Source organism: Apodemus sylvaticus, chromosome 1 (assembly GCF_947179515.1).
Source record: "Apodemus sylvaticus chromosome 1, mApoSyl1.1, whole genome shotgun sequence".
NCBI classification, from domain to species: domain Eukaryota; kingdom Metazoa; phylum Chordata; class Mammalia; order Rodentia; family Muridae; genus Apodemus; species Apodemus sylvaticus.
The window spans coordinates 35,048,095-35,073,726 of record NC_067472.1 but is presented as its reverse complement, the minus strand read 5'-3'; the positions used below and the strand labels follow the sequence as shown (position 1 = coordinate 35,073,726).

Genomic DNA, 25,632 nt, shown 5'->3' with positions numbered 1-25,632 from the left:
CTCTCTCTCTCTCTCTCTCTCACACACACACACACACACACACACACACTCTTACTCAAAGCCACATTTAATTTTTAACAAAATGGCATCTCAGCTTGCCATCGAGATGGAACTCCACAGCAGAAAGCGGAGCTGTCGCACCCCTCCTCTTCATCACTTTCAGGGTGGAAAGAAGAGTCCCCCGGAAGATGCTACCTACCGACCTCACAACATCAGCCCTTCCTTGGGGCTCAGGAGAGGGAGGAAAGGGGTTCCTTGCTGCCCCCAGACCCCTCAACTGCCAGCCCCATCAAGCCCGGAGGCCGTGGCAACAGCAGCAATAGTTGCATCAGCGCTCCTTGCCAAGGCGCCAGGAGGGTACAGTAGCGACTGTAGGGAGCTAGGGAGCGCACAGCTGCTGCGGCCGCGGGTTCCCTGGATCAGGAAATTAGGACAGGCACCCGGGATTGGAGGTGAGGACCGTGCGCGAGCCAACCAGAGGCCGCCCCGGGTCCCCCGTGAGCCCCGGGCCAACGCGCGGAGCAATCGAGCCCCTGGAGCCATCCGATGGCGGCGGCGACAGCCCCAGCCCCAGCCACTCACGCACGCACGCTGCCACTTGCCCCCGCACCCTCCTCACTGCGCGCGGGAGAGCGGTGCGTGCCGGAGCGGCTGGGCTGAGCTCCCCCACTGGGGTCCCCGCGCCGCTCGGCCGCGCTCCTGCCACCGCCCGGGCGGTTGCCCCTAGACCGCTCACTTGAGCTGTCCCCCGGTGGCGGACGGGCTCCCCGCCCCCTCCTCCCGCGCCGTTCCCTCCCATCTCCCTCCCCTTCTCTGCAACGCCTGCATTATTTTCCGCCCGCAGGGTCCGCGCGCACACCGCGGCCGCGGCGGGGGAGGTGACCGGGTGGGTGGTTGGGTGGGTGGCTGGCTGGGAGTAGAGTGTGCAAGTTGCAGGCAAGGGGTGCCCGCTCCTTGCGTGCTCTTCGTGCTCCCGGCTCCTCACTCCTTCCCCCTCCTCCTCGCCTCCTCCCTCCCCGCCCCCACCTCCTTCCTCCTCTCCGAAGGGCTGGTAACTTGTTGTGCGGAGCGAACGGCGACAACGACGGCGCGACGGAGGCACCATCCGGGCGGGCAGCATGGGCACGTCCGCGCGCTGGGCGCTGTGGCTGCTGCTCGCGCTGTGCTGGGCGCCCCGGGACAGCGGCGCCACTGCAAGCGGTGAGTGGGGACGCGCCCCTCCGCACTCGGCCCGAAACAAGCCGGGGCGTCCGTGATCGCTGCGTTTTGGGGGACCCCGGGGCTCTTCTTGCCCATCCCCTCCTAGCAGGCGCCTCTCCACGCTCCTCTCCTGCCTCCTCTCCCCACCCGGGTGGCGCCTCTGAGCTGTCAGAGCCGAGGTTACTGGGAGCCAGGCCCGGGGGACAGTAGGGTTTAGGGTGTCCTAAAGCGTCCCTTGAACTTGTTGTCATCCTTCTGTGCCTCCCCTTCTTTCCAGAATCTCTGTTTTACATGGTTTTCACCCCCCATTGACAAGGGCTAGGGGATGTGGGCTTTGGAGCCACTGAACAATGGTTCTGCCTCCTCTGCCAGGCGGGCTGTTAGGACCGTGGCAGAGCATGGGGCCTGGAAGCCCGGGTGCGCCCCTTGGACTTAAGCAGGGTTAGAGCGCACGGTGGATGAAGGTGGGCGTCTCCGAGGACACCGGGCGCCAGGTGCTGGCCGAGCCGGGAGTCCTCGCGCCGCCGTGAGCAAGCGCACGTTCGGTGGGCGGCAGCCTGGAGGCCGAGCCGTGACAAGTATGCAGCCTGTGCCGGGACTGCGACTCCCCAGGCGCCGGGCCGTCTCTCAGGCTCCAAGTGTGGCTTTCAACTGGATTGTCCTCCGAGTGCTTTTCTCTCTCCCTTCCCCGGGGATTCCGCAGCTACTGCAGCATTTAAAACCCTCTGGGGTCTCTGAGATAACTGAACGGGGGGAGGGGACTGGGATCAAGACTTAATCAGGTTACTTTGCTGAGCCTCATTCTGGGCAACACTTTCCCCCAGAGAAACTGAGTCCAAGTGTAGTGGCTGTACTTAGCCTTAATTCTACACAATAAGACCCGAAGGTGTGATGCTAGAATTGGAGTGTGACTGGAACTTGGGGAGGGCGGAGGTGACGACTGTCGAGTCCCCGGGGGTCCGCACACTGGCTTCAGCACCCCATCTTGGGTCACTCAACTTTCCAGAGCAGGTGATAAGACGCCTTCCTAACAAGGTTCGGTCTGATCCTTGGCGGGCCACTGAAGAGGTCTTAGAGGTCTTAAGAGGTGACACCAAAGTGCTTGCTTGCCAACCAGCTCTAGGTAATTAGGGAAGAACACTGTCCCAGCTCTAAATAGTCCACAATCCCCATCTCCTGTCGCCGGGTAGCTTAGAAGGCCCGCCTGTGTGCGGTCACGTGTGCCCTGGAGTGAGAGCGAACTTTCAAGTGTGTGGTCAAACAGTCTGTCGAGCTATGCTGGGGTGTTTAAGTCTCCCAGCGCCCCTGGGCCTTTGGTTTCTCTGTCCGGAGCGTGAGAAGCTGGGCAGGGCTTTTCTGCCCCATGCGATTGGCTGGTGGCTGGATTGCGTTTAGCTTGGTCACGTGACTACGCGGAGTTAATTGAGCCGCCCCAGCTGGGTTACCTTCAAGATCCTCCAGGCTCAGAGGGGCCTTTCCCTCTGGCGTTTTCTCCAGCTGCACTCTGAAAAGGGCCCAGGTATAGTGACGCTAGAATCCTGTGTGATAAACCTATGTGCTCAGAAAAGCCCTGTGTGACAGAACATTTCAGACGTTGACATTAATCATTAATGGATGAGTAATGTTAACTTATTAAACCATCTCTCAGAAGAGTGACTTGACTCGTGTTATATATTTTGTAATATTTCAAAACATGAATGTATAAAATCCATTACTGACTGTGATCCAGGGAGGTGGGAGAAAGGAGTCACTTTAGCTTCAGAACTTTTTCTATTCTTGAGATGTTTAAAGTACTAACTTTCCAGCAGGTGCTGTTTTTTTACGGGCTGGTCAGAAAGCACCCAGACTGCTGCAAAGAGCTAGTCAAACATCAGAAGTTGTTCAGCTGGGTTCAGGAAAGTGGGGATAATCTTTGTTCCTCATTTACTGCAAGTGGAATATGGTGGTACTGAAAAAGTGGGACAGAGAACCAGGCACAAACCTAAATAATCAGAGCGAGAGAAGCAGTTCTTTCTGAACTGCAGAGAACTTGGAGTTGCTTAAAGCAGGTATTGACCATAAGTGAACCCAGACAGTTGTGTCGTAAGTTCAAAGTCCCAAAACATGAGAACTGATTTTTCTACCCCAAACCTTCTGTGCTTACTCTCCAACTCTCTGTCCCCCCAACACACACACACACACACACCCTCGCGCGCCACTTCAAACTACCTGACACGTGGCAGGCATGTGTGCAGAATTTCTGCAAGGAACTGAACTGAGGCTAACAAGGGACGTTAACAAAGGAGACCATCACAAGGGCTGCTGGCAGAATACATGGGGGTTCTAGGACTCTTCCCTCCAGCCTGGGATAGATTAAGATGTGGTGTGTCATACAGTCTTCCAAGCCAGAGTTCTGCAAGAGCTCTTCCAATCTGACCCGTGACTATTACTTCTCTTACCCTGGGAGTGAGCAATACCAGAGTAGGAGTCTGAAAGACCATGGGAAATAATTCCTGGCTTACTAAAGCACCAAGAAAAGGTAAAGACCATAGCAATCCAGGCTAAAGGTGAAGGCTTTCTTTTTTAAAAGAGAGTCACAAGCCTGAAACAGCTTTTTGCCCAGGTTCATCCTCTTACCAGTAACTCTAGTGCTGTGTCATTTCAATGCAGCTCTTTATATTTAATGCTGGAATCTCCAGACCTACACTGAAAGTCCAAGCTCAGTAGAGCTGGCATATGTTAAGACTTCAGGCCAACCAGCTGCATTTGCAAACACTATGCAGTACTTGTAAAGGCGTTTTCCTCTTCTTCTAAACAGCGGCAAACCTGCACATCATGTTTCTGATTTCTAAAATGTCAATAACTATAGGCAGAACTTCGCTGTGGTACTTTTTGTGAAGGTCCTGGAAAAGCTAAAGAGCTGTCATGACCCTTTTCTGTTCCCTGGACAATGTCAAAACAATAAGACATGTGCCTTAAGGTGAAGAATACAGATTCCCAAACCCTGCCATTTACTAAATAGCATAGAAAGAGAAAATGCATAGTAAATATTTTCTAGTCTCTTCCAGAGTGTTAAGTGGCTCTCAGTGGGGATAAGATGAAGATGAGGTTGTTCCCATTTCAGCCCCGACCTCTGCTCCTGGCCCTGATTGGCTTAACTTGACCTTGCTTTGGAAAGCCACTGGTAGGTGCTAGCCTATGAGACATTAGGCACAGCACAAAGCCTGAACCAGTGCTTGTCACATAGAGACAGTGGCTTACAAGGGAGAGTCTCACAGCTGACTAAGGCAGCAGCCCTTCTTCTCATGGAAGGTGACAGGGGCGTCTAACTTGAGATAATCTCAAGAGATGATCACCTAGACCACAGACAGCAGATGGCTTTCAAGAAAAGTAGAAGCCCTTCTTTGGAGGTTACACGTGAAATGTGCTTATTTAAAAGGAAGAATCTAAGACTGTTTCCCCATCTCGCTGAGGAGGGGATAATCTGAGGGCTGGTAGCTTCTTCTGAGGTCTCCAAGGCATTACTATAACCCAGTTCTTGGAGAACCTGATTTTTTGTAAGTGAAAACTGGCTCAATTTTACTCTATTTGTTTTTAATATGAATCCCTATTGTTATGCTTAGCTCCAGGGTTGGTTTGCAACCATGGCCCTAAATGTGGTGAATTCCAACTAGTTAGACATGCTAACTGTGGTCTAGCTGCATGAGAAAGCACCTTAAACTGGACCTACTTTGCCTTTGGGTGGAGAAAGAAACCTGGATGATTTGGGCCTGTGAGTCTTTCTTATGCTCTAAATTAGAAATGTAAGAGAGGAACCACTACATAGAGACAGTAAGTATAGAGATCTTCCAGAAATGTTTCCGTGTTTGTTCAGGGGCCTTTCACCAGCTTTGTGAGGGAGAGATGCACTGTGGAGAGGGGAGACAGTAAGCCCCAGCCAGCACTTAAGAAGTACATTGAAGGCAAGAAACAACAACTTGGAAGGGTCAGGCACTCACTAGAATGACCAATTCTGCCACCAGCCTGGAGCATCCTGGGTTGGCAACTGGCCAGTAGCCATGGAAGTGAGGGGGTAAGGGGATATGCAGTTTGCCAGGAAGTGATGTTTGACATTTGGGAGCTCATATGTTATAACCACATTTTCTGCGAAGAATTTAGTGTATACTGTCCTATTGTCTATACTTGCCTCTGATCTTGAATTGTCCTAAGAATGCTTCCTCAAGATCTAAGTTATTAACTGGCTGGGGGGTTACCATGCTGGTTATAAAAATCCCTTCTGGCTTTAACATATGAAAGTCTAAGTTGCTGGTGAACTGGAAGCCAGTCACCTTTATAGATCTGCTCAGGACCACTTGATATCAGGTCAGCTCAGAAGCCAGAAAGCTGCCCTCTTGACGCCATGTTTTTGTAGGAAGTCAAACCAGGAAATTCAAGATCCAAAAGGAGGTGAGCATAGAGACTGTGAGTGAAGTGAGCAGGGCAGGTGCTTCTCAGTCACAAAAGCCACTGCCATCAGCTGAAGATGTCCTATGATCTCCCACATGCTTCTTTGACCATCACTCATAATGTTTCCCTAAAATCACCTGCAACTTAGACTTTAATACGCCAAAGCCAGAAGGGATTTTATCTCTGTCAAGTGATCCCGTGAAGGTAAGGATTCAAAGGACAGCAGTGGTTATGGCCAGCATCCCAAAGAGCAGTAGTATGTCAAAAGTAAGACTTGGGTCTGACACACCCACCTTCTAACCTGCCCAGATCTTCTGTGTCTTTTAGAATCTCTCTCATGTGGAAATGTGGCTGACACAATTATGGCAGACAACTGTGCAAAGTGTCTTGGTTTTTTTTTTTTTTAATAACTTGCCACACAAGATGAGATGAAAGTACTCTCACGGGTATAGAAAGCAGGTACTTTTTTTTTTTTTTTGACATTTTATTTTCTATATTCTTTGTTTACATTCCAAATGATTTCCCCTTTCCCGGATCCCCCCTCCCCATATGTCCCATAAACCTTCTTCTCTCCATCCCTTCTCCAATCACCTCCCTCCTTTTTCTCTGTCCTTATATTCCCTTCCCATGTTAGATCAACCCTTTCCAGGATCAGGACCCTCTCCATACTTCTTCATGGGAGTCATTTGTTATGCAATTTGTGCCTTGGGTATTCAGGGCTTCTGGGCTAATTAATATCCACTTATCAGAGATTGCATTCCATGTGTATTCTTTTGTGATTGGGTTACCTCACTTAGGATGCTATTTTCCAGATCAAACCATTTGCCTAAAAATTTTGTGAATTCATTGTTTCTAATTGCTGAGTAGTATTCCATTGTGTAAATATACCACATTTTCTGTATCCATTCCTCCTTTGAGGGGCATCTGGGTTCTTTCCAGCTTCTGGCTATTATAAATAAGGCAAGCAGGTACTTTTTATAACTTTATCTTTCAAAGGATTCTACCAGGCAAAACTTCATTTAGCAGGTCATACTTCATTTCAAGTTCAGAAAAAGCTGAGAAAATATTTTGACAAAAGTCTATAATGCAGAACAGCTTTGCAGGTTAATTCATTAACCAACTAATACATTCATGGCTATTGACTGGGACTTAGCAAATCGTTGGATGCTGGATGATAAATCCTCAGTGCACTGGCTCTGGAAAAGGCATGAAAACTTTTGGGAAATTAGCCAGATCTCTCCTGTTTCCAAAGAATTTAAAGACCCAGAGGGGCCCAGAGGGCCTCCATGAAGAAGTGCTATCTGAACCTGCCCCTGGTGGGGGAGAGGATAGAATCATATGGATAAATGTAACCAAAACATCGGTGAGAGCGGTTGAAAGCATGGGAAATAAGGGAAGCCCCTTAGAGCTGTTAGCTCAGCTGTTGTAGCCAGAGCAGATGGTGGGTGATGACTGAGAGGAAGAAGTCAGGGAAAGCTGGTAGGGAACTAAGACTTAATTCTGGAGTCAGTGGGAAGCCAGGAAATGATCCTATCCTCGGCCCTTCTGGATATTCTAAGTGGCTTAAATCACTCTCTTAATTTGGATAGAGAATGTGACAGCCTGGAGGCAAAGGGAAGGGCGACTTAAATTTAGACCAAGTGAGAAATGAGGGGTCACCCATGGCCAGGATTTGATGGCCCAATGTCAGGGGACAAGGATCAAAGACTCAAAGAGTAGAGGGTGGGTTTTGGATCAAACTCCTTTACATTGCATGTCTGGCAAGCCATCCAGATGAATGTTACCTATATCATAAGCTCAAAAGCTATATTCTGGATGTCATCAACATGTCTGTTATAAAACACTTTCATTTATCTCCTATCTGAACCCAGTGATAGACATGAGGGCTTATGGGGGATTAACAGTATATTCAGTATTCAATTTCAAGTACAACCTTGAAAACAAAGCCTCTTCCATGATATGTTGCCTTTGTAACTTCTTGGTCTTCATGCTGAGGATAGCCCCTTGGGGCTATTCTCCATCCCCAGGCAGATAAGGTACAGAGACTTTACAATGACTTGGTCAATGTACACTCATCAAGAAACTCAAAAGACTTAGTCCTTCTAGGAAAAGCTACTAGGGAGATTCTAGCAGCATATTGACAAACCTACAATGATGGGAAGACGGGAAGAGGAAACCAGGCCCTATCTCAACTATAAAGCTATGCTGTGGAGTATCATTCTTGAGAAGGAAAATTATTTCATTCTTGATGAATTTAAGCAGACAGTACTAGGCAAATTCTAAGGAAATGGAATATTCTAGAATTATGCAGTCCTGAATTGGTTAGTGTCATTTGTGTGCTTGGTAGGTAGCATGGGATTTAGAGCCAGAGTTCCTGAGTTCAGATCTTAGGTCAGCCAAGGGTAATCTTGGGCAAGTTACCATACTTTTTCTTTTTCAAAACTGTGAAGAGGGAAAAGGAAAGGGTCACATAGAACTAAGGAGTGGAGACCGGAGACATCTTAGAGCAGCAACTGGCCAACAATAAAAAGCATCTGGCTGTATCTAGGATTTTAAGATAATTACCATCAGGTGTAAATGGAACAACTTGTGACAACTGAACTGTAAAATTCATTTGTCTGCATCTCAGGGCCTCTTCCTGGGCACCTTGCTGTAGAATTTGCTGCTGATAGCCTCTCATTCCTGTAGGAAAACTTTCTTTTCTTTTCTTTTCTTTTCTTTTTTTATTTTTTATTTTTATTTATTTTTTTTTTTTTGCTGACTCAGAAGTCTGCTTGTCCTAAAAGGAGTTTTAGCCTATGAATAGGATTGGCATTAAATTAGCAAACGGTAGAGACAAGTAGACTAAAAATAAATGCCCTTGGTGACCCTAGAAGTGCCAAAGGAAATGGACTGAAGAAAAACCAGTAGAAGATAGCACCCTTACCCTGTCAGCCAGTGAAGGGAATGCTGGGCCTGGCAGAGTGTGGCAACCCTCTACCCCTGACAGATTCAAGTTCTTGCTGAGCCTAATACTCCGATGTCTGGAATACTCAATATTCCAGACATTCAAGCAAGAGGACTCCTGCCAACATTACTCAAAGCCTACGGGGAAATCTGTGGCCCATGCTGAAAGCCAGCTAGGCTATTCACTGTAAGGCCTATGCAGTGCTTTACTGAAGTTCACAAGCTGATTTTCTATGTTAACCCTTTCAGAACCAATTAGACAGTGACAAGCTGACATCTCTGTATACTCAAACTTCCCACTTCCCAAGGCCTGTGAATGGCTGATTGTGGGTCGCAGTTAGTGAGTGCGAAGTGTTCTGGTGAGTCAATCTCCTGGGACATGGATATCTTCTAAAGCCTGGTGCCACCTATACAAGCAACAAGAGAAGCATTTGGGGGACTGTATCTATTACTAACTCTAATAGCCACATGAGTGGGTAGACGCAAGCAAACCTGAATCTCTGGGCTCAAAAGGACAAAGGTATTCCTGCTCAATATTAGAGTTAGAAGGAAACTTAGAAAGTTTGATCTCTTCATGGGGGAGGAGCCTTTTCATATTCCTAAACTAATACCAAGAGAGTCTTTCCCATTTGCAATGGAGATAGAGATCCCGACTCCATGCCTCTCCACTCTAGCCTGCTCCCACCCCCATTCCATTAGCCCCAAGCTATTTCCTGAGAACACTGCAGCTTTAAGGAAACCACTGGAAACCGTTTTACATCCAGCTACCCACCTTTCAGAACAGACAGATGCAGGGCTATAGAGTCCCAAGCATTTCCACTCCCAAGGTTATTTATGGTGTACCATGACTTTAGCTGAGCTTAACAATGAAAAGAAACCTGGTGGTAGACGATTTCATGCCCATCTGTTCCCTCTATGTACTGTAATAGTGAACGTGAGATTTAACGTCCATGGATGAAAATAGACCACAGGTGTACAATCCTATAATCCCCAAAGCCTTGAGAACCAAAAGCTTCTTAATTCACGTGGTGGTTTCGGTTCTGGACCTCTGAGCAGCAGTGGTCTCAGCGGAACATCCAAGTGGAAAGGTAGAATCCTTTTGGAACCTGCGGAGAAAATCTGCAGTGTCCCAGGAGGGCTGGCTGGGGTCTCTCTGTGTTCAGTTTAGTGGCTGAGCTCTCCCTGCTGTGCATGGAGCAGAGAAGTAAGCAGAAGCAGGCAGCACTTTCTACCTAGCAGGCTCTTAAAGTGCTCTGCTCGCTGGTTGAGCCGGAACTCTGAGAAACAAGGCCATAAAGCGCAGTGTCTTTGATTCTCTTTAGAGAGCCTTTCATCAAACCAGCTGGCTTTCCATCCATCCTTTTCTCCATCATCTTTTGGATAAGCAGGGATGTTTTGGTGACCACTGCCTTCCTCATGTACGTTCTCCCTCTTTGACAATGGAATGTCACGTATGTCATGGTAACATACAACTTTCTGATAAGCAAGCAGAAGCCTTGCTGACATGGGCACGTGTAAGAAAAGAAAAGCTAGACATTAGATCCCTTTCTGCTTTAGGATACTGGAACAGATGAAAATGCTCTGTCTGTTATAACCCTGTTTTGAGCCAAAACCTCCAGGGATTTTAGCATAACCTATTACTGTTGATAGCTTGTGTATTACAACTGGATCCAGAGTCCAAAATGATCAGGATCTGTCTATTAGCTTTATCATGTTATATGCTTTGCTTTTAGTTCCAAGACAGCTCGAGGGTGTACAAAATCCATCACACAAGCCTCATTTTTGAGGAAGCTCTCTCCCACAAGCCTAATTCTAAGGCTAAAATGAATTTTCCCCCAAGTCTCTCTTGAAGTCTTGATGGCATGATTATCATCCTCACTATGTAGATTTCAATGTTAATGGGTTTGGCTCATTTTGACTTGCTCTCCAGAATGAAAGCCTTGGATGTCACTCTTCACCTTGACTATATCCTAGCAGCAGGGAGCTGTCCTAAGTTTGTTCCATTCTATATTCTCTGAGTGTAAATTCCTTTTCCTAATAAAGTCCTTTGAGTGGATTCCTGCCATTCCTGTAGTCCTCTAAGCGGAAAGGTTATAGAGCTGTAGCAAATGGCCCTAGGAACATAGACCTCCAGCCCCTAAGAATACAGAGAGCATCCCAAGAACACATGGTGGCAGGAGGAGGAAAGGAGGGCAGGAGAGAGGGAAGAGGCAGCCAGGTACCACACACTTGGCTTCTTGGTTTTAAAACAGACAACTGATGTTCACCTCTCGTTCCCTTTGTAACTCCCTAGTATTTTTTTATTTGATAAAATATTTGTAGAACAAATAAACATTATGTAATGGTGGTAGGAAATATTATCAAGTTATTTTGCTCCGGTAGCCAAGTTCTGGCTTGCTAACCGTTTAAAAGCCGGAAGGTCCACACAGGTTTGAAAAGCAATGTACATAGTACCCAAAGGTAGCCACACCTCGGTGTTAATCTTGTCTTGGGCCAAATTTTGATCTCTTGGGAAATTAGCCACAATGTGCAGAATTCTCCCTGACAGCAGGGCGGAGTTGACACCAGGGAGACCAACCAGAGCATTGTGCGTTTCACACAAGAGTTCCAGTCTGTGCTTGCCTCTGCCCTCTCTGTTTCAATGCCAGCATGCCCCAGCTGCAAGTGCTGAGAGGTGGCAGGAAATCTGAAGGCTTTCTGCTTGGAGCCACCCTCCCCCAGCGAATCTGCATGCACCCTGGGATGCATGCTGGGTTTTGTAAGTCTGTACAGAGTATGTAAGAGAGGCCTTGAAGGGACAAGAGCTGCACCTTTTATTGCAATGCAAACTGGTCTTGCAGAAGGATAGAACTGTTGATGAATAAAGCACCTAAACATCCACCATCCTCGCCATGGAGTACCGCCATGAAAATCTTAGTTCACACCTCTCTAAAGGACATTTCCACAAAGAGCCAAAGCCACCAAGTCAGATCCGTGGCTCTAGCTTGCTCTCCTTTTCTCTCTTCACTGAGTCAGACATGGCACCCCGTTGTCTCCTAACCATGCTCTCTTGATGCTCTTGACTTGGTGTTGGAGCTGTTTTGTAAACATGTTTTCCAAGGGTGGCCTCAGTTTTTAAGACACACAACCTTCTCAGTCTGTTGTTGTTTCTGCTTGCCACCCTCTCAAGTTGTTTGCTCTTTGCTGGTGATAGCAGAGTCACTCGTGAATAAGGCTGTGGCTGTGGCCACACACACACACACACACACACACACACACACACACAGAGGTTATGCAAAGAAGAGTCTAGAGGCCGGCCATTCGATGGCCCTGTATCTCTGACCTAGCTAGGTTCATTAATCTTGGTCTGATTCCATTGGCCCAAGATCACTATTTCAGCTACCATGTCCATTTTTAGACATAAAAAGGACTTTAATTTTATTTATTTACTCATTTATTTATGTGTATATATGTGTGCACATGTGCCATAGTATAGATGGGAGGTCAGAGGGCAACTTGCAGGAATCAGTTCTCTACAATGCTGTAGGAATAAAATTTATATTTCAATCTTGGTAGCAAGTGCCTTTTCTTGCTGCACCAATTCTCCTCTGTATCCTGGAAGCAAAAACTAAAGGAAAGGAAAGTGAACTCCCTGTTCTTTTTGAGAGATAGCCATGCATCACATAATGATAGAGATAAGTCCTACACTCTACAGTTCATTGGGCAACTCATTGCTCCTTTACTTAAACACACAGCAGTGGTCATCTTCGTTATTGTCCTATTGCTGTGCTGAGACATCGTGAGCAAGGCAGCCTAGAAGAGAAAGTACTTGACTGGGCACTGCTCACAGTTTCAGGGGCTTAGTCTATGACCATCATCGTGGGGAGCATAGCAACAGGAAAGCAGGCATGACACTGCACTGGAACAAAAGCTGAGAGCAGAGAGAGAGAGAGAGAGAGAGAGAGAGAGAGAGAGAGAGAGAGAGAGAGAGAGCTTTGTGTGCTTTTGAAACTTCCTAATCATTCCCACAGGTCCACCAACTAGGGACCAACATTAAAATGTATGAGCCTATAGAGGCTATTCTCATTCAAACACAATGGTTTGACTTCACACCTGGGCTATAGGGTCTAACCTATCGATTCTAGGCTGCCTGTATGGTACTTGCACTAAATTTTGTAGATATCCCTAACACAATGGCAGGTATGTGTGTATCAAATATATCTAAACATGGAAAAGGTATATACAAACATCTGTTCAAGGTTAAAATGGAACCTCTCTACAGGATGCTTAGCATGGATGGACTTGGCAGGGTTGGAGGTTGCCCTGGGTGAGCCTGTGAATGAGTAAAATGTGAAATCCAAGGCCTAAGACATTACTGTCACTTCAGAAGCACTGTATACTTAGTGGGCCTTCGATTTAGAAAAAGGTTATATAAAAATGTTTCAGTTTTCAATAATGAATATTCTTTTTCTTTTTTAAACATTAAAAAAACGTTTATTCAGGGTGCACAGCACAGGTGTAAAAAGTTGGTGACAAATTTCAGGAGTCATGTCATTCCACCATAGGTTCAAGAACTTTGCCTCAGGTGATGAGACTTGGGAAGCAAGTGCGTTACCCAATGAGCCATCTATCCCACTGGCCACCTTAAAAAAAATAAACTCTAATAACAGCTTAAAACACATGGCACACAGCTATGTAAAAATATTTTTTCTATATGCTCATTCTATAAGCTTTCCTGTTTTGATCTTTTTTGTGTTTCAAACATTTCCTGAGAACAAACACATGGTCATACACCTTCTCCCCAGCCTATTTCAGGGTCAGGTCTGTTAGTGCCCCCCTCCCCCACCCCGTCCCCGTGTGCTTGAAACTATCCTCTATGACAGTAAGGCTTCTGGATTTTCTCCTGAAGGAGGTGACGAGAGCTCTCTCTTAGTCCATGGTGTGTTGTATCTCCTTTTCAGTCAGAACATTCTCTATGAACATACCTTCCTGTCAGTGAGCACATTTAGGTGTTGGGAGTTCATGTTTGCTGAGACAGTCCCAAGTTACTTGACGTCTGTAATCTTCTCCTAACCCTTGAATTTTCTCAGAGGTGGTTTCTTTTCTTCTGCAGTTCTTCGTCTGGGTGTTCTCTAGACGCTGGGAATTACGTTGCTCCATTGTAATTTTATGGTCACCATTGGAGATGAGGTATATGTTGACATACTAGCCAAAATATCCAGCATGTGTCTGGATTTCTTAGAAGCTACATAATTCCTCTCTGCTTGTATTTCACCAATTAGAACCTGGTACCACAGCTGTGGCTCTCTGGGAGAAAGGCTGGACCTCTAATGTTCAGTTTTAGTTTGTTGCCCAGTGAAGGAGTCTGCAAGTGTTATCCACTGCCCCTAAACCCATCCAAGGCTGGCCCCAAGAATGTTATGTTGGCCGAGTTTGCAGCTGTCCTTATTCATCAGCTTTGGGGAACTTGTATCTCTAACTTACCTTCTATGCATACATTGATCAATGTCACTTCCTCCTCCTAGGGAAGAAAGCCAAATGTGATAACTCCCAATTCCAGTGCACAAATGGTCGCTGTATTACTCTGCTTTGGAAATGTGATGGAGATGAAGACTGTGCGGATGGCAGTGATGAGAAGAACTGTGGTAAGTAAAGACTTGGGCCGTCGTGATCATCACCAAGCTTCAGTTCTAGATTGGACTTACGCATTTGACTGAAATGTGTATGTGTTCTTTCAGTTTCTGCAAATATATTGAGATTCTATAAGTAAAACTCACTAAAGCATGGCTTTGAATCAGCGTCCAATGAGTCTAGACTGGTCTAGAGGAATATAATTGAATATTTGACAGGAAGTAATGAACTTGAATATAGAACGTTGACTACCAAGTAGGATTTCTTTCAAATGACAAGATCTGATTTATCATACCTCAGACAAATGTGCTGAGGGACACTGAGAAAGGAAAGAGAGGAACAGACATAGAAGCAGGCAGAAGACTGCACAAAGTAACTTTATAAATATACAAATGGGGGGATTGATGGAGGGATGTCTTAAGTTTGTGTTAAGTTTGTGTACGGCTTTTTGAGAGGATCTGAGTTCAATTCCTACAACTCAGATTAGAAAGTTCATAGCATCCCTGTTTTGGGGGATCTGACACCCTTATTTGACATCCATGGACATCTCCTGTGTATCCACATGAGGACACACATATAGGATACAATTCTGCAGAAATGCACATATATGCATAAATAAAATAAATACATCTTTAAATTCACAAGTAGCTCTGATCCAAGAATAGAAAGCTAATGGACACTACAAAATCCCCTAACATTTCAGAGGTTAATTAACTGCTATAAAAATGACAAGACAACAACAGGCATCAAAGATCAGAAAAGGATTCTGTCTATGTTTACAATACTTGCTTCTACAAAACCATTAGGCAGGGTAGAAAACATTCTCTTCCCAAAAGAATGTGAATATGATAGCATACCATTGATGAGAACCTATCAAAGGGTCATTGTGAGAAATGCCTGTGTGTGCTGGCCCCATAACCTCCCACTATAAAGAGTAGCTAAGAACTGTATGTCACCATCACATGAACCTGGAGTTTGTTGTTGTTGTTGCGGTTGTTTTTGAAGTTTACTTTTTCACTCTGTTCTGTGTTGTAAAAAAAAAAAAAAAAAAAAATCCCAGCACAGTGTTGCAAGGGAAGTGTGACCAGTGTTGTTTGCCTTTTGAAAGATGGTACGGAACGAACAATGCTGGGTGTGGAGGCACATGTATACCCCAGCACTTGGGGGACAGAAGAAAAATAAAGGCCATGTTTGGTTTCATTGGCTGCCTTGTTGATTGCGCCTTTGGCACTTTTTTATTTATCAGCATTAAAATGTCATGGACATTGTCTGCACTCAAATTGATCAGAGTTGTAGTTGTTGTCAAGTGCAAAAATGAGCCCTCCTGAAAATCAAAACCATGTAAGGGTCAAAGGTTAGATGAGGAAGTTGGAAGGAGGCTTCAGAAGTTTTAAGTAAAGGTGTAGTTTTTCCATTTCAGACACATATTTTAAGGCTGCTTTTGAAGATCCTTGAAACTTCCCTGTTTACCTCCTGGGAGCTAGCAACAAACTTGCAGATTGATGTGTTTAATTTATCCCACCTCAAGAGATCTTAAAATGTCACGGCAGCAGCAATACCCCAGGCCTTTCTGTGCCAGTGCCAGCTCTGAAAGTCCGTTCTGCAACAGGGAAAACTTATCCCCAGTCTTAAGACCAAGAATAGTTCTGTACTATCCTTCTCCATTGTGTGCTTTTAATGTAAAGATTTCACTCTGCTCCACAGAACACCCAGTTCCCTGCTACTTCTAGGTTGTCTAAAGACTATAGTTCTCTCAACTCATACCTCACTAAGAGGACTTTCAACTGTTTTGTGGTTGTAAAGTGCAAGGCTACCAAAAAATCCTGTATCGAGCAAAGGATATCTTACACCTATTTTTATACTTCCCATGATAGGACGTTTTAATCATCTAGTTCACCAGAGACACCTGTGTCATCATAGGAACAGTGACTGGATTTCCTTAAGTCCTTTCTGCATAAATACTCGCTACCAGCCACATGGTAGAAGGATTTGGGTGATGGGAAGTGGTAGATGAACAGCAATAATAAATCAAGATCTCTTGAGGTGACATAAATTAAACACATCAATTGGCAGATTGGTTGCTGGCTCCAAGGAGGTAAACAGGGAAGGTGAAAACATCACCAAAATCAGTCTTAAATGTGTCTTAATGGGAAAACTTCACATTCACTTAAAATTTCTGAAGCCACTTTTCAACTTCCCCATATAACCTTTGACTCATACGTAGTAGCAATTTTTGGGAGGGCTCATTTTTGCACTTGACAACTACTATGATCAGTGTGAGTGTGGATTTCACATGCCACCTGCTTCTGCGGGCTCCTAGAGTATGTATCTGATGGCTTTCCTCCCCTAAGGAACACTTTCCATCTGCATGTCAGTGTTGGTTTGAACAGCTTTTCTTTGCTCCTGTAGTGTATGCTCAGAATTGAGGAAGACAAACTCTATGAAGATGTGTCTGTATTTATTTTTGCTCTGACTCTTTGTTGCACAGTTGATCTTTCATATCATGACATTTTCTACTTGCAAAATCATCTACTTTCTTAATGGTCATTACCCTGTTCTCTCTTTTGCAACTTACTGAGCCGGTCACAGGTTGAATTAGAGCATCCAGCCCTATAGTCTGGCCTCAGTTTCCATATGGGCCCAGGAGAACACAGGCCTTGTATAGTATTTGCTGTGTTAACGTTGTATTATGGTGATTTAATAAAATGGGTCGATTTGTGAGTTGGCATTGCTTTGCATGGTTCCTTAGCTATGTTCAAAGATATGAATAAGCCCTTAGGAATCATCATAATTTATCAGCCCATACTGACTGTTACAGAGTAACTGTCTTCCAAGTTTATAAGCTTAACAAGAAAGGCATAAGAATGAGCCCTAGCCTTCAAGGCCTCTCTACCCAGCTTAAAACTCTTATGCCCAGTGATCTCTTTGAAATTTGCAAAGCATTGTAGGCTTTGGCTGATTTATAAACATAGAAAATTGATGAGAGGTTTTTTTTTAATTAGATATTTTCTTTATTTACATTTCAAATGTTATCCCTTTTCCTGGTTTCTCCTCCGAAATCACCCTATCCTATCCCCCCCCCCAATCCACCCACTCCCGCTTCCCTGTCCTGGCATTCCCCTAAACTGGGGCATCGAGCCTTCTCAGGAACAAGGGCCTCTCCTCCCTTTGATGTCCAACAAGGCCATCTTCTGTTATATATGCATCTGGAGCCCTGGGTCCCTTTGTGAGTACACTTTGGTTGGTGGTTTAGTCCTCGGGAGCTCTGAGGGTACTGGTTGGTTCATATTGTTGTTCCTCCTATGGGGCTGCAAGCTCCTTCAGCTCCTTCAGTCCTTTCTCTAGCTCCTCCATTGGGACCTTGTGCTCAGTACAATGGTTAGCTGAGAGCTGAGAGCATCCACCTCTGTATTTGTCAGGTACTGGCACAGCCACTCAGGAGACAGGTATAACAGGCTCCTGTTGGCAAGTGCTTGTTGGCATCTACAATAGTGTCTGGGTTTGATGACTGTATATGGGATGGATCCCCAGGTGGGGCAGTCTTTGGATGGTCTTTCCCTCAGTCTCTGCACCACACTTTTTCTCTGTATCTCCTCCCATGGATATTTTGTTTCCTCTTCTAAGAAGGGTCAAAGCATCCATACTTTGGTCTTTCTTTTTCTTGAGCTTCATTTGGTCTCTGAAATGTATCTTGAGTATTCCAAGCTTCTAGGCTAATATCCATTTATCAGTGGGTACATACCATGTGTGTTCTTTTGTGATTGGGTTACCTCACTCAGGATGGTATTTTCTAGTTCCATCCATTTGCCTAAGAATTTCATGATTTCTTTGTTTTTAATAGCTGAGTAGTATTCCATTGTGTAAATGTACCACATTTTCTGTATCCATTCCTCTGTTGAGGAACATCTGTGTTCTCTCTAGCTTCCGACTATTATAAATAAGGCTGCTATGAACATAATGGAGCATGTGAAGCTTCTGCAAGGCAAAGAGCACTGCCAATAGGACAAAACGGCAACAAACAGATTAGGAAAAGATTTTTACCAACGCTACACCCTATAGAGGGCTAATATCCAATATATACAAAGAACTCAAAAATTTAGACTCCAGAGAATCAAATAGCCCTATTAAAAATGGGGGTACAGAGCCAAGCAAAGAATTCTCAACTGAGGAATACCGAATGGCTGGCTGAGAAGCACCTAAAGAAATGTTCAACGTCCTTAGTCATCACAGAAATGCAAATCAAAACAACTCTGTGATTCCACCTCATACCAGTCAGAATGGTTAAGATCAAAATCTCAGGGGACAGCAGATGCTGGCGAGAATGTGGAGAAATCCCTCCATTGCTTGTGGGATTGCAAGCTCGTACAACCACTCTGGAAATCAATTTGTTGTTTCTTCATAAAATTGGACATACTAGTACCAAAGGAACCAGCTATACCACTCCTGGGAATATACCCAGAAGATTCTCCAACATGTATCAAGGAGAGGTTTTTTTTTGTTTTTTGGTTTTTTTTTGTTTGTTTGTTTTTTAAAGTGGATCTTTGAGTAGAAAGCATAGACACATAGAGAGATGGAGGAGTCTAGTCTAAAAGGACAATCACAGTGTGTTGGTATCTCATCTAGTTACTGAGACTCTTCCAGATTCTGGGACTCCTCCATAGGAATGGTGATCAAATTGCCTGCTTTCTTTGCATTTACTTTCCTGCTCTAATTAATGGGTGGCAAGTGGTAGCGTAACTCTAAGTCTTGCTGTAGGAAGAATTAGTAGTAAAATTGATAGTTTGCCTTAGGCTATTTGATGGGAGCTGTGAATTATGGGACTTAGTCCTGGCAGCTCCAATGACTTTCAGATGGTTGATGTTAAACCGAACTTTGGCTGAAAGCCTAAAATCTCTTTGAATTCCAAGTCCTGCCACTTGTTATAAGTGTTATAATTGGCTTTAAGCTTGTCTAGTGTGTCAGTTCCTCTACCCCAGTAGACCAGCTAGAGTGGCAATACCCAGTTCTAGAGCATCTCTCTACATACCACCACACTAAATGCATGCATTGTGACAACCGTCCCTAAACCAGCCTTGTCTTACACTGCTGTGACACAGATACTATAGGTAGGGAGGTTTAAATGATATAAATTTGAGTTTAGGATTCTGGGTATTAGCAAAGAATTGAGTGTCTGATAAAAACCCTATTTTCTGAAATGCAGAAGGCTGTTTTCTTCCCATGTTCTCTTATGGTAGGAGAGAGCAGAGAGAAATGAGAGGCTGGCAAACAAACATTCATCTTTCTAATAAGAGCACCAATCCCATCTGAGAAGGTTCCAGCCTTGCCTCCCTCACGTCCTCCCTCCTAGAACAGAACTGTAGGGATTTCAAGATATGAAGTATATGAAGACACACACACTCAAGATCAAACAATTATCCAAGGGTCCAGTAGGAAACCTTTTCTATGGTTTTCTGCTCTGGAGCTCATGTTGAAGTCTGGTTTTTAATAGTATTGTGTTGAGAGATGGCAGGGTACTAAGGAAGTGATTAGGTCAGTGAGGGGGAATAAACCCCTTCTCCCTGGACCTGATGAATTACTAAGAATATGGGCTAGGAAGCAAGCCACATTCAAAAGCAAGTCAGTGTTAGGGCCAAGCTCTTAGGATTCCCAGCTCAGAACCTTGCGCCGAAACAAGTTTCTTTCCTTTATAAATTGTCCACTCTCAAATGTTCTATTATAGAGACAGAAAATGGTCTTGGAGGAAAATCACCTCAGACTGTGTGAATGAATTGGAAGAATTCCATGGTGCTAACACTGGACACAGACGAGTCCATTTTAAGATGGCCCTGGGTCATAAGACAATGGACAACCTTTGTCTTTTCTTGACTTTGTTATCCTCCAAGTCTCTCTCATGAATGACTGCCTCCCCCTGAAACCTATGAGAAAAAGATGAGCTTGCTAAAGTCTCCCTAGAGATGCCAACAATTCGAATCCCACTCAGTTGATTCAGCATTATTTTTTAAAGGGAAATATACCTAAATATGGTTTTTACCTTAATCAGAAAACTGAGGTCTGGGGTCATTGACCTTAATTCTAACTCTGAGAATAAACGTTTATAGTAAAGAAGACATGTGCTGAGTCTGACTTCGTGTGCAAAAACGGCCAGTGTGTTCCGAACAGATGGCAGTGTGATGGGGATCCTGACTGTGAAGATGGTTCTGACGAGAGCCCAGAGCAGTGCCGTGAGTGTGCCTTGACTTGCCTTGGACTTGACCTCTTCTGTGCTGTTCTGTCACCGTTCTAAGTGATGCTTTATCGATTGCTTGGCATTCATTTTTTTTCTTTGCCTGCCTTAAACTTGAGGCCAACTGACTTGAAGGTCATTCGAGCTATTAACAGTTATTCCCTCTCCTTTAAAGACTACTCTCCCTAGTCTAACAAGACTGACATTCTCTTGGGTAGCTTCCTCATTGAATACTTAAGACTGAAGCCAGCAGATTCAATTAAGAACTCCTTGACTAGGTGCACAGATCTCAGATGTTTGACAGGAACTGGATAGATGGTTCCCTGATCCTAGAAGCAAAATCAAGATGTGAAGGTTTCCTAAGAGACTCACATAAGCTTTGAAATGCACAGATTTTTTTTTATATTACAAAAACATGCTATAATTAAAACAGGAAGATTATTAGTAATAGGGTAATTTGGTTTTTTTTTTAAACAAACATGTAACTAAAAGCAGGGGCCATAGAGTAAGAAAAACTTCATAAAGGTACAAATAAATCTCTCTTCTCATAGGCTGATATTCAGGAGCAAGTCCCAAAGCCACGGAGAAAGGTGTGTTGGAATCACACTGGAATCATTTGGATGCTAAGATGAGGGCAAGCCTGATGGTTCACCACAGTAGAGGCCCGATCACCCAGAAGAAATAGGACTGACCTGAACCAAGTTTAGGTTTAGGATATGATTCTGAAAATAACTAAGGTTTCTAGCAACGAAGTGAACTGTTTTGTCAGTGAGTTAGAAACTCGAGGGTCCTAGACAGGATCTACACAGATTCAACCCCTTGTTTCAGTGGTGAGTGACATGGTAAAATCAATAATGAGGGCATAGTCCTCTTCATGTATACAAAGAAAGACGTGAAAGGGGGCCTAGGAAGGAAACTGTTCCATCAATGTCTCATAGGTAGTAGCGCACATCTGACCTTTAATGGAATCAGGATTAGGTGACAATATCTGGTATGCCCACTGATATCCAAACATAAGTAATGGACTAGGAGCAGGCTGACAAGTCAACTTAACTGTGCCAAGTAAAACAGAGGCCAGAACTAAGCGTGCGGCAGAGCCTTGAAGGAGTAACCTGGTCAAGGTTCTCAGGTACGCTGCCAGGCGACCTTGCTTGGCGTAGCTTCTAAGGACGGAGCTGGCGAAGGATCTGCCCAGCTTCCGCCACTCGGTGTGCCCTGTGTGCCTGAGCACTGAGTCCCAGGTGTTGCACTTCCAGGCAGCACGGGAGCAGCAGCTTTTGCACTGACCAGTTTGGAGGCTCTTTTGAGACTGTATGTCATCAACAGATATGAGAACATGCCGCATTAATGAAATCAGCTGTGGCGCCCGTTCTACTCAATGTATCCCAGTGTCCTGGAGATGCGATGGTGAAAATGATTGTGACAATGGAGACGATGAAGAAAACTGTGGTAAGAAGACCAGTGTGCAGTGGCATACCCCAGAGACCCTTTCCCTAAAGAAAGGTGGGCAAGGGATGCTAACCTAAGCCCGAAGACCCAGTGCCGCTGGCCCACTTGGCAGTGGCTTCGCTGTCTGCTCAATATTTGTCCTTCGTAACCACCATAAAACTGTGAAAGGCCTTTTCCTGGTAATTGACCATTGCCTGGTACGTCTTCTGCTTGCTTGCAGATAGAAGCAAGCAGAGAAGTCATCTTGGTGATTATGTTCAGCATAGTACATTTAGCATAGCTTAGTAAGGTAGCAGCGATATGGGCTTCTGTCTTTTATGGCAGTAATTCATGGGCCTTTCTTACAGTGGGTCAATAAAACTAGAAAGTGATAGGGCCAAGAGACACATTCCTAGCTTTAGTTAGATTAGCTTCTTGGGATAAGGTACCTGCCACCAACTAGAATCTATGGTTAAGTGAGCAGAGAAACATGTTCTAGCGTGTTGCCAGCAAATACTTAGAAAGTCTACCTGACCTGTGTGTCCTATTATGATTCCTATCTCTGAATGCTAGCGCTGTTTCCTATTCTTTCATGCCTATATTCTTGGAAAGTGTATAATGAAGGGTTCCATGTTAAAGGTGAGGCCCTGGAGAAAATCTGCAGGTTAGATAAACATTATCCTGACTTCTTTCAAACTGCTACCTCTTTAAGGTGCCTCTATAACCCAAGTTTGATGAGTTTAACTTCAGGCAGCAGCAGTATCCAAGGGAGCTCAGGGTCCTTGCAAGTCAAACCCTAGTCTGGCATTACAAGTCACTTTGTGAGTGTAATACCACTGCACCTAGTCCAATGAGTTTCACGTTCAGTCACAGAATTGAGCTTCATACATTGCCCTGGCAAGCCCTGGAGCTGCCAAACATTTCCCTCACAAATCTACACTTTGCTTCCCAAGAGAGTCGTGGTCTCCTGTCCAGTTACCACCAAATTATAACCTTGGTATGTTTGGCAGGAATTTACATCAAAATCTAAACTGGCTACCAAGAATACCTTCTCATCAATAGCATGAGAGGTTGCTAGGCTGCAACTCCTAGTCTTAGCAGAAACATTTTTTTTAAAAAATACCTAAAGATTATTACGATGGTATTCCTAATGTTTATTTAAAAGACTCAAAAGGAGGTAACCATGTAAAGGTTTCTTTGGTTTGTTTCTTTTTGTATAGTGCCTTAATATCCATTATACCTTGCCCATATAGCTGATGGATATTCTCAGCTAGTGATATGATTTGGGCTGACATGCAATAGGTTGGTCTAGGTATAACCCTGCCTTCCAAAATGAAATGCCCAATACCAGCTTAAGTTTTTGAACACTGTCCCTTTAAGTGTCAGTTGTGGGTCTCATCTCAAATTAGTCTCCAGCCTTCTACTGTTTTCTTGGTCCTTTATTTCTGCTCTTATACATAGTATGGCTGCATCTTATTTTATACTGTGAAACTGTTTTGTCATATTTCAGAAACTTGTTCTCAATATAACAGCACTATAGCTTTTCAATTAGAAAGCTAAAGAGTTAATCATCAAAGATGAATATATTTGATTTGGTGATGAGAGGCTTATGTTTTTCTTACAAAGAGCTGATGTACTTTCAATGGGCATCCTCCTTCTAACAGGCAACATAACGTGTAGTGTGGATGAGTTCACTTGCTCCAGCGGCCGCTGCGTCTCCAGGAACTTTGTGTGCAATGGCCAGGATGACTGTGACGATGGCAGTGACGAGCTAGACTGTGCGCCTCCAACCTGCGGTGCCCACGAGTTCCAGTGCAGCACCTCTTCTTGCATCCCCCTCAGCTGGGTGTGTGATGATGACGCAGACTGTTCTGACCAATCAGATGAGTCTCTTGAGCAGTGTGGCCGTCAGCCTGTGATACATACCAAATGTCCCACCAGTGAGATCCAGTGTGGCTCTGGCGAGTGCATTCACAAAAAATGGCGGTGTGATGGAGACCCTGACTGCAAGGACGGCAGCGATGAGGTCAACTGTCGTAAGTAACTTTCCAGTTCTCTTCTGCGTGCCGACCAGAAGCCATTCGGCTGGCTTCATTCCATCGTTGTTACCTCCTTTCATAGCTTCTCGAACCTGCAGACCTGACCAGTTTGAATGTGAAGATGGTAGCTGTATCCATGGCAGCAGGCAATGCAATGGCATCCGAGACTGTGTTGATGGCTCTGATGAAGTCAACTGCAAAAATGGTGAGGTTCTTTCCCCATCGTGTTCGGTTAGGCCATTGCCCACTTCGGTCAGACCAACAGTGGAACTTTTCTCCTGTGTTTGGTTTTACAGTCAATCAGTGCCTGGGCCCTGGAAAGTTCAAGTGCAGAAGTGGGGAATGCATAGACATCAGCAAAGTATGTGACCAGGAACAGGACTGCAGGGACTGGAGCGACGAGCCCCTGAAGGAATGCAGTAAGTGGGGAGCTTGTTCAAGGCCAGAGCTGGGAGGCTCCATTCAGCCCATCAGAACTAATGCTGTTTGGACCCTGCTTTGTTCCCTGTTGAACTCAGAATGAGCTAAATTTTAGTAGTTAGGCTTGAAGATAAAGTGTTACAAAATGGAATTCTACCTCAGTGACAATCTACCTCAGGGTTGAGGAACCCCTTAAGATAGCTAAAAAATCATAGCAACACTTGAGTAAATTCTTTGTAACTAACTACCATCCAGCCTGTAATTTGTATATACAAAACAAATAATCGAATCTAAGAAAAGCCGTCACTGATAGTCTGAGATTGAATGTGAATAAGACAACTATCAATTAAGAATAAGATGCCATACCAATTTGGACTCCGGGTTTACAAAACAGAAAACAGAAGGGGCACCAAGAAGCTGGGAGAGAGACATTTGTACAGCATCTTCAGAGAGTTGTTGGGTGGGGTGCGGGGTGGTGGGTGTGACCAAAATATATCGAACCTGTAGGTGGAAGTCTCAAGGAACATAAATCTAAAACATTATATTAAAAGCAAAAAAAAATTGCATAACAAATGACTCCCATGAAGAAGTATGGAGAGGGTCCTGATTCTGGAAAGGATTGATCTAGCATTGGAAGGGAATATAAGGACAGAGAAAAAGGAGGGAGGTGATTGGAGAAGGGATGGAGAGAAGAAGGTTTATGGGACATATGGGGAGGAGGGATCCGGGAAAGGGGAAATCATTTGGAATGTAAACAAAGAATATAGAAAATAAAAATATTAAAAAAATTAATTAATTAATTAATTTTTTAAAAAGGCAAAAAAAAAAAAAAAAAGAGCTATCGGATGACTTTACTACTCTTTCATTCCAGATATCAATGAATGCTTGGTCAATAACGGTGGCTGTTCCCATATCTGCAAAGACCTAGTTATAGGCTATGAATGTGACTGTGCGGCTGGGTTTGAACTGATAGATAGGAAAACCTGTGGAGGTGAGTGGAAGCTAAGAGCTTGACCCCTGGAGGACATGGGAGAGAGCAGCCTACATCCAGGAAGGCCTAGGAAGAACAAGACTAATTCTAATTTCCCTCCTAGATATTGATGAATGCCAAAATCCGGGGATCTGCAGTCAAATTTGTATCAACTTAAAAGGCGGTTACAAGTGTGAATGTAGTCGTGGCTATCAAATGGATCTTGCCACTGGCGTGTGCAAGGCAGTAGGTAAATGGACTTGGGCTGGTGTTGCTCTGGTTGTACCTTTTTGAGTTAGTGATTCCAAAAGGTACCTTCGGTGACTGCAGCGGTCAACCTACACATTAAGTCACACCCCAGAGCAATGCTA

At 44.7% G+C, this 25,632-nt stretch overlaps 1 protein-coding gene across 3 annotated transcripts in view; it reads left to right on the top strand.

Annotated features, from left to right (window-relative positions):
* Positions 1-391: 391 nt before the first annotated feature.
* Vldlr (very low density lipoprotein receptor) overlaps positions 392-25,632 on the top strand; it is a 39,759-nt gene continuing 14,518 nt past the window's right edge. For 2 of the 3 annotated variants that reach the window (XM_052187813.1, XM_052187802.1), the window contains exons 1-9: positions 922-1,200; positions 14,076-14,195; positions 20,280-20,402; positions 21,731-21,853; positions 23,497-23,868; positions 23,954-24,076; positions 24,168-24,290; positions 25,163-25,282; positions 25,386-25,511. In XM_052187813.1, the coding sequence (XP_052043773.1) occupies positions 1,119-1,200; positions 14,076-14,195; positions 20,280-20,402; positions 21,731-21,853; positions 23,497-23,868; positions 23,954-24,076; positions 24,168-24,290; positions 25,163-25,282; positions 25,386-25,511 (1,312 nt within the window). In that variant the 5' untranslated portion in view covers positions 922-1,118. Of the gene's footprint in view, positions 453-921; positions 1,201-14,075; positions 14,196-20,279; positions 20,403-21,730; positions 21,854-23,496; positions 23,869-23,953; positions 24,077-24,167; positions 24,291-25,162; positions 25,283-25,385; positions 25,512-25,632 lie in introns of those variants that run through there. The other variant, XM_052187805.1, reaches the window with a different exon arrangement.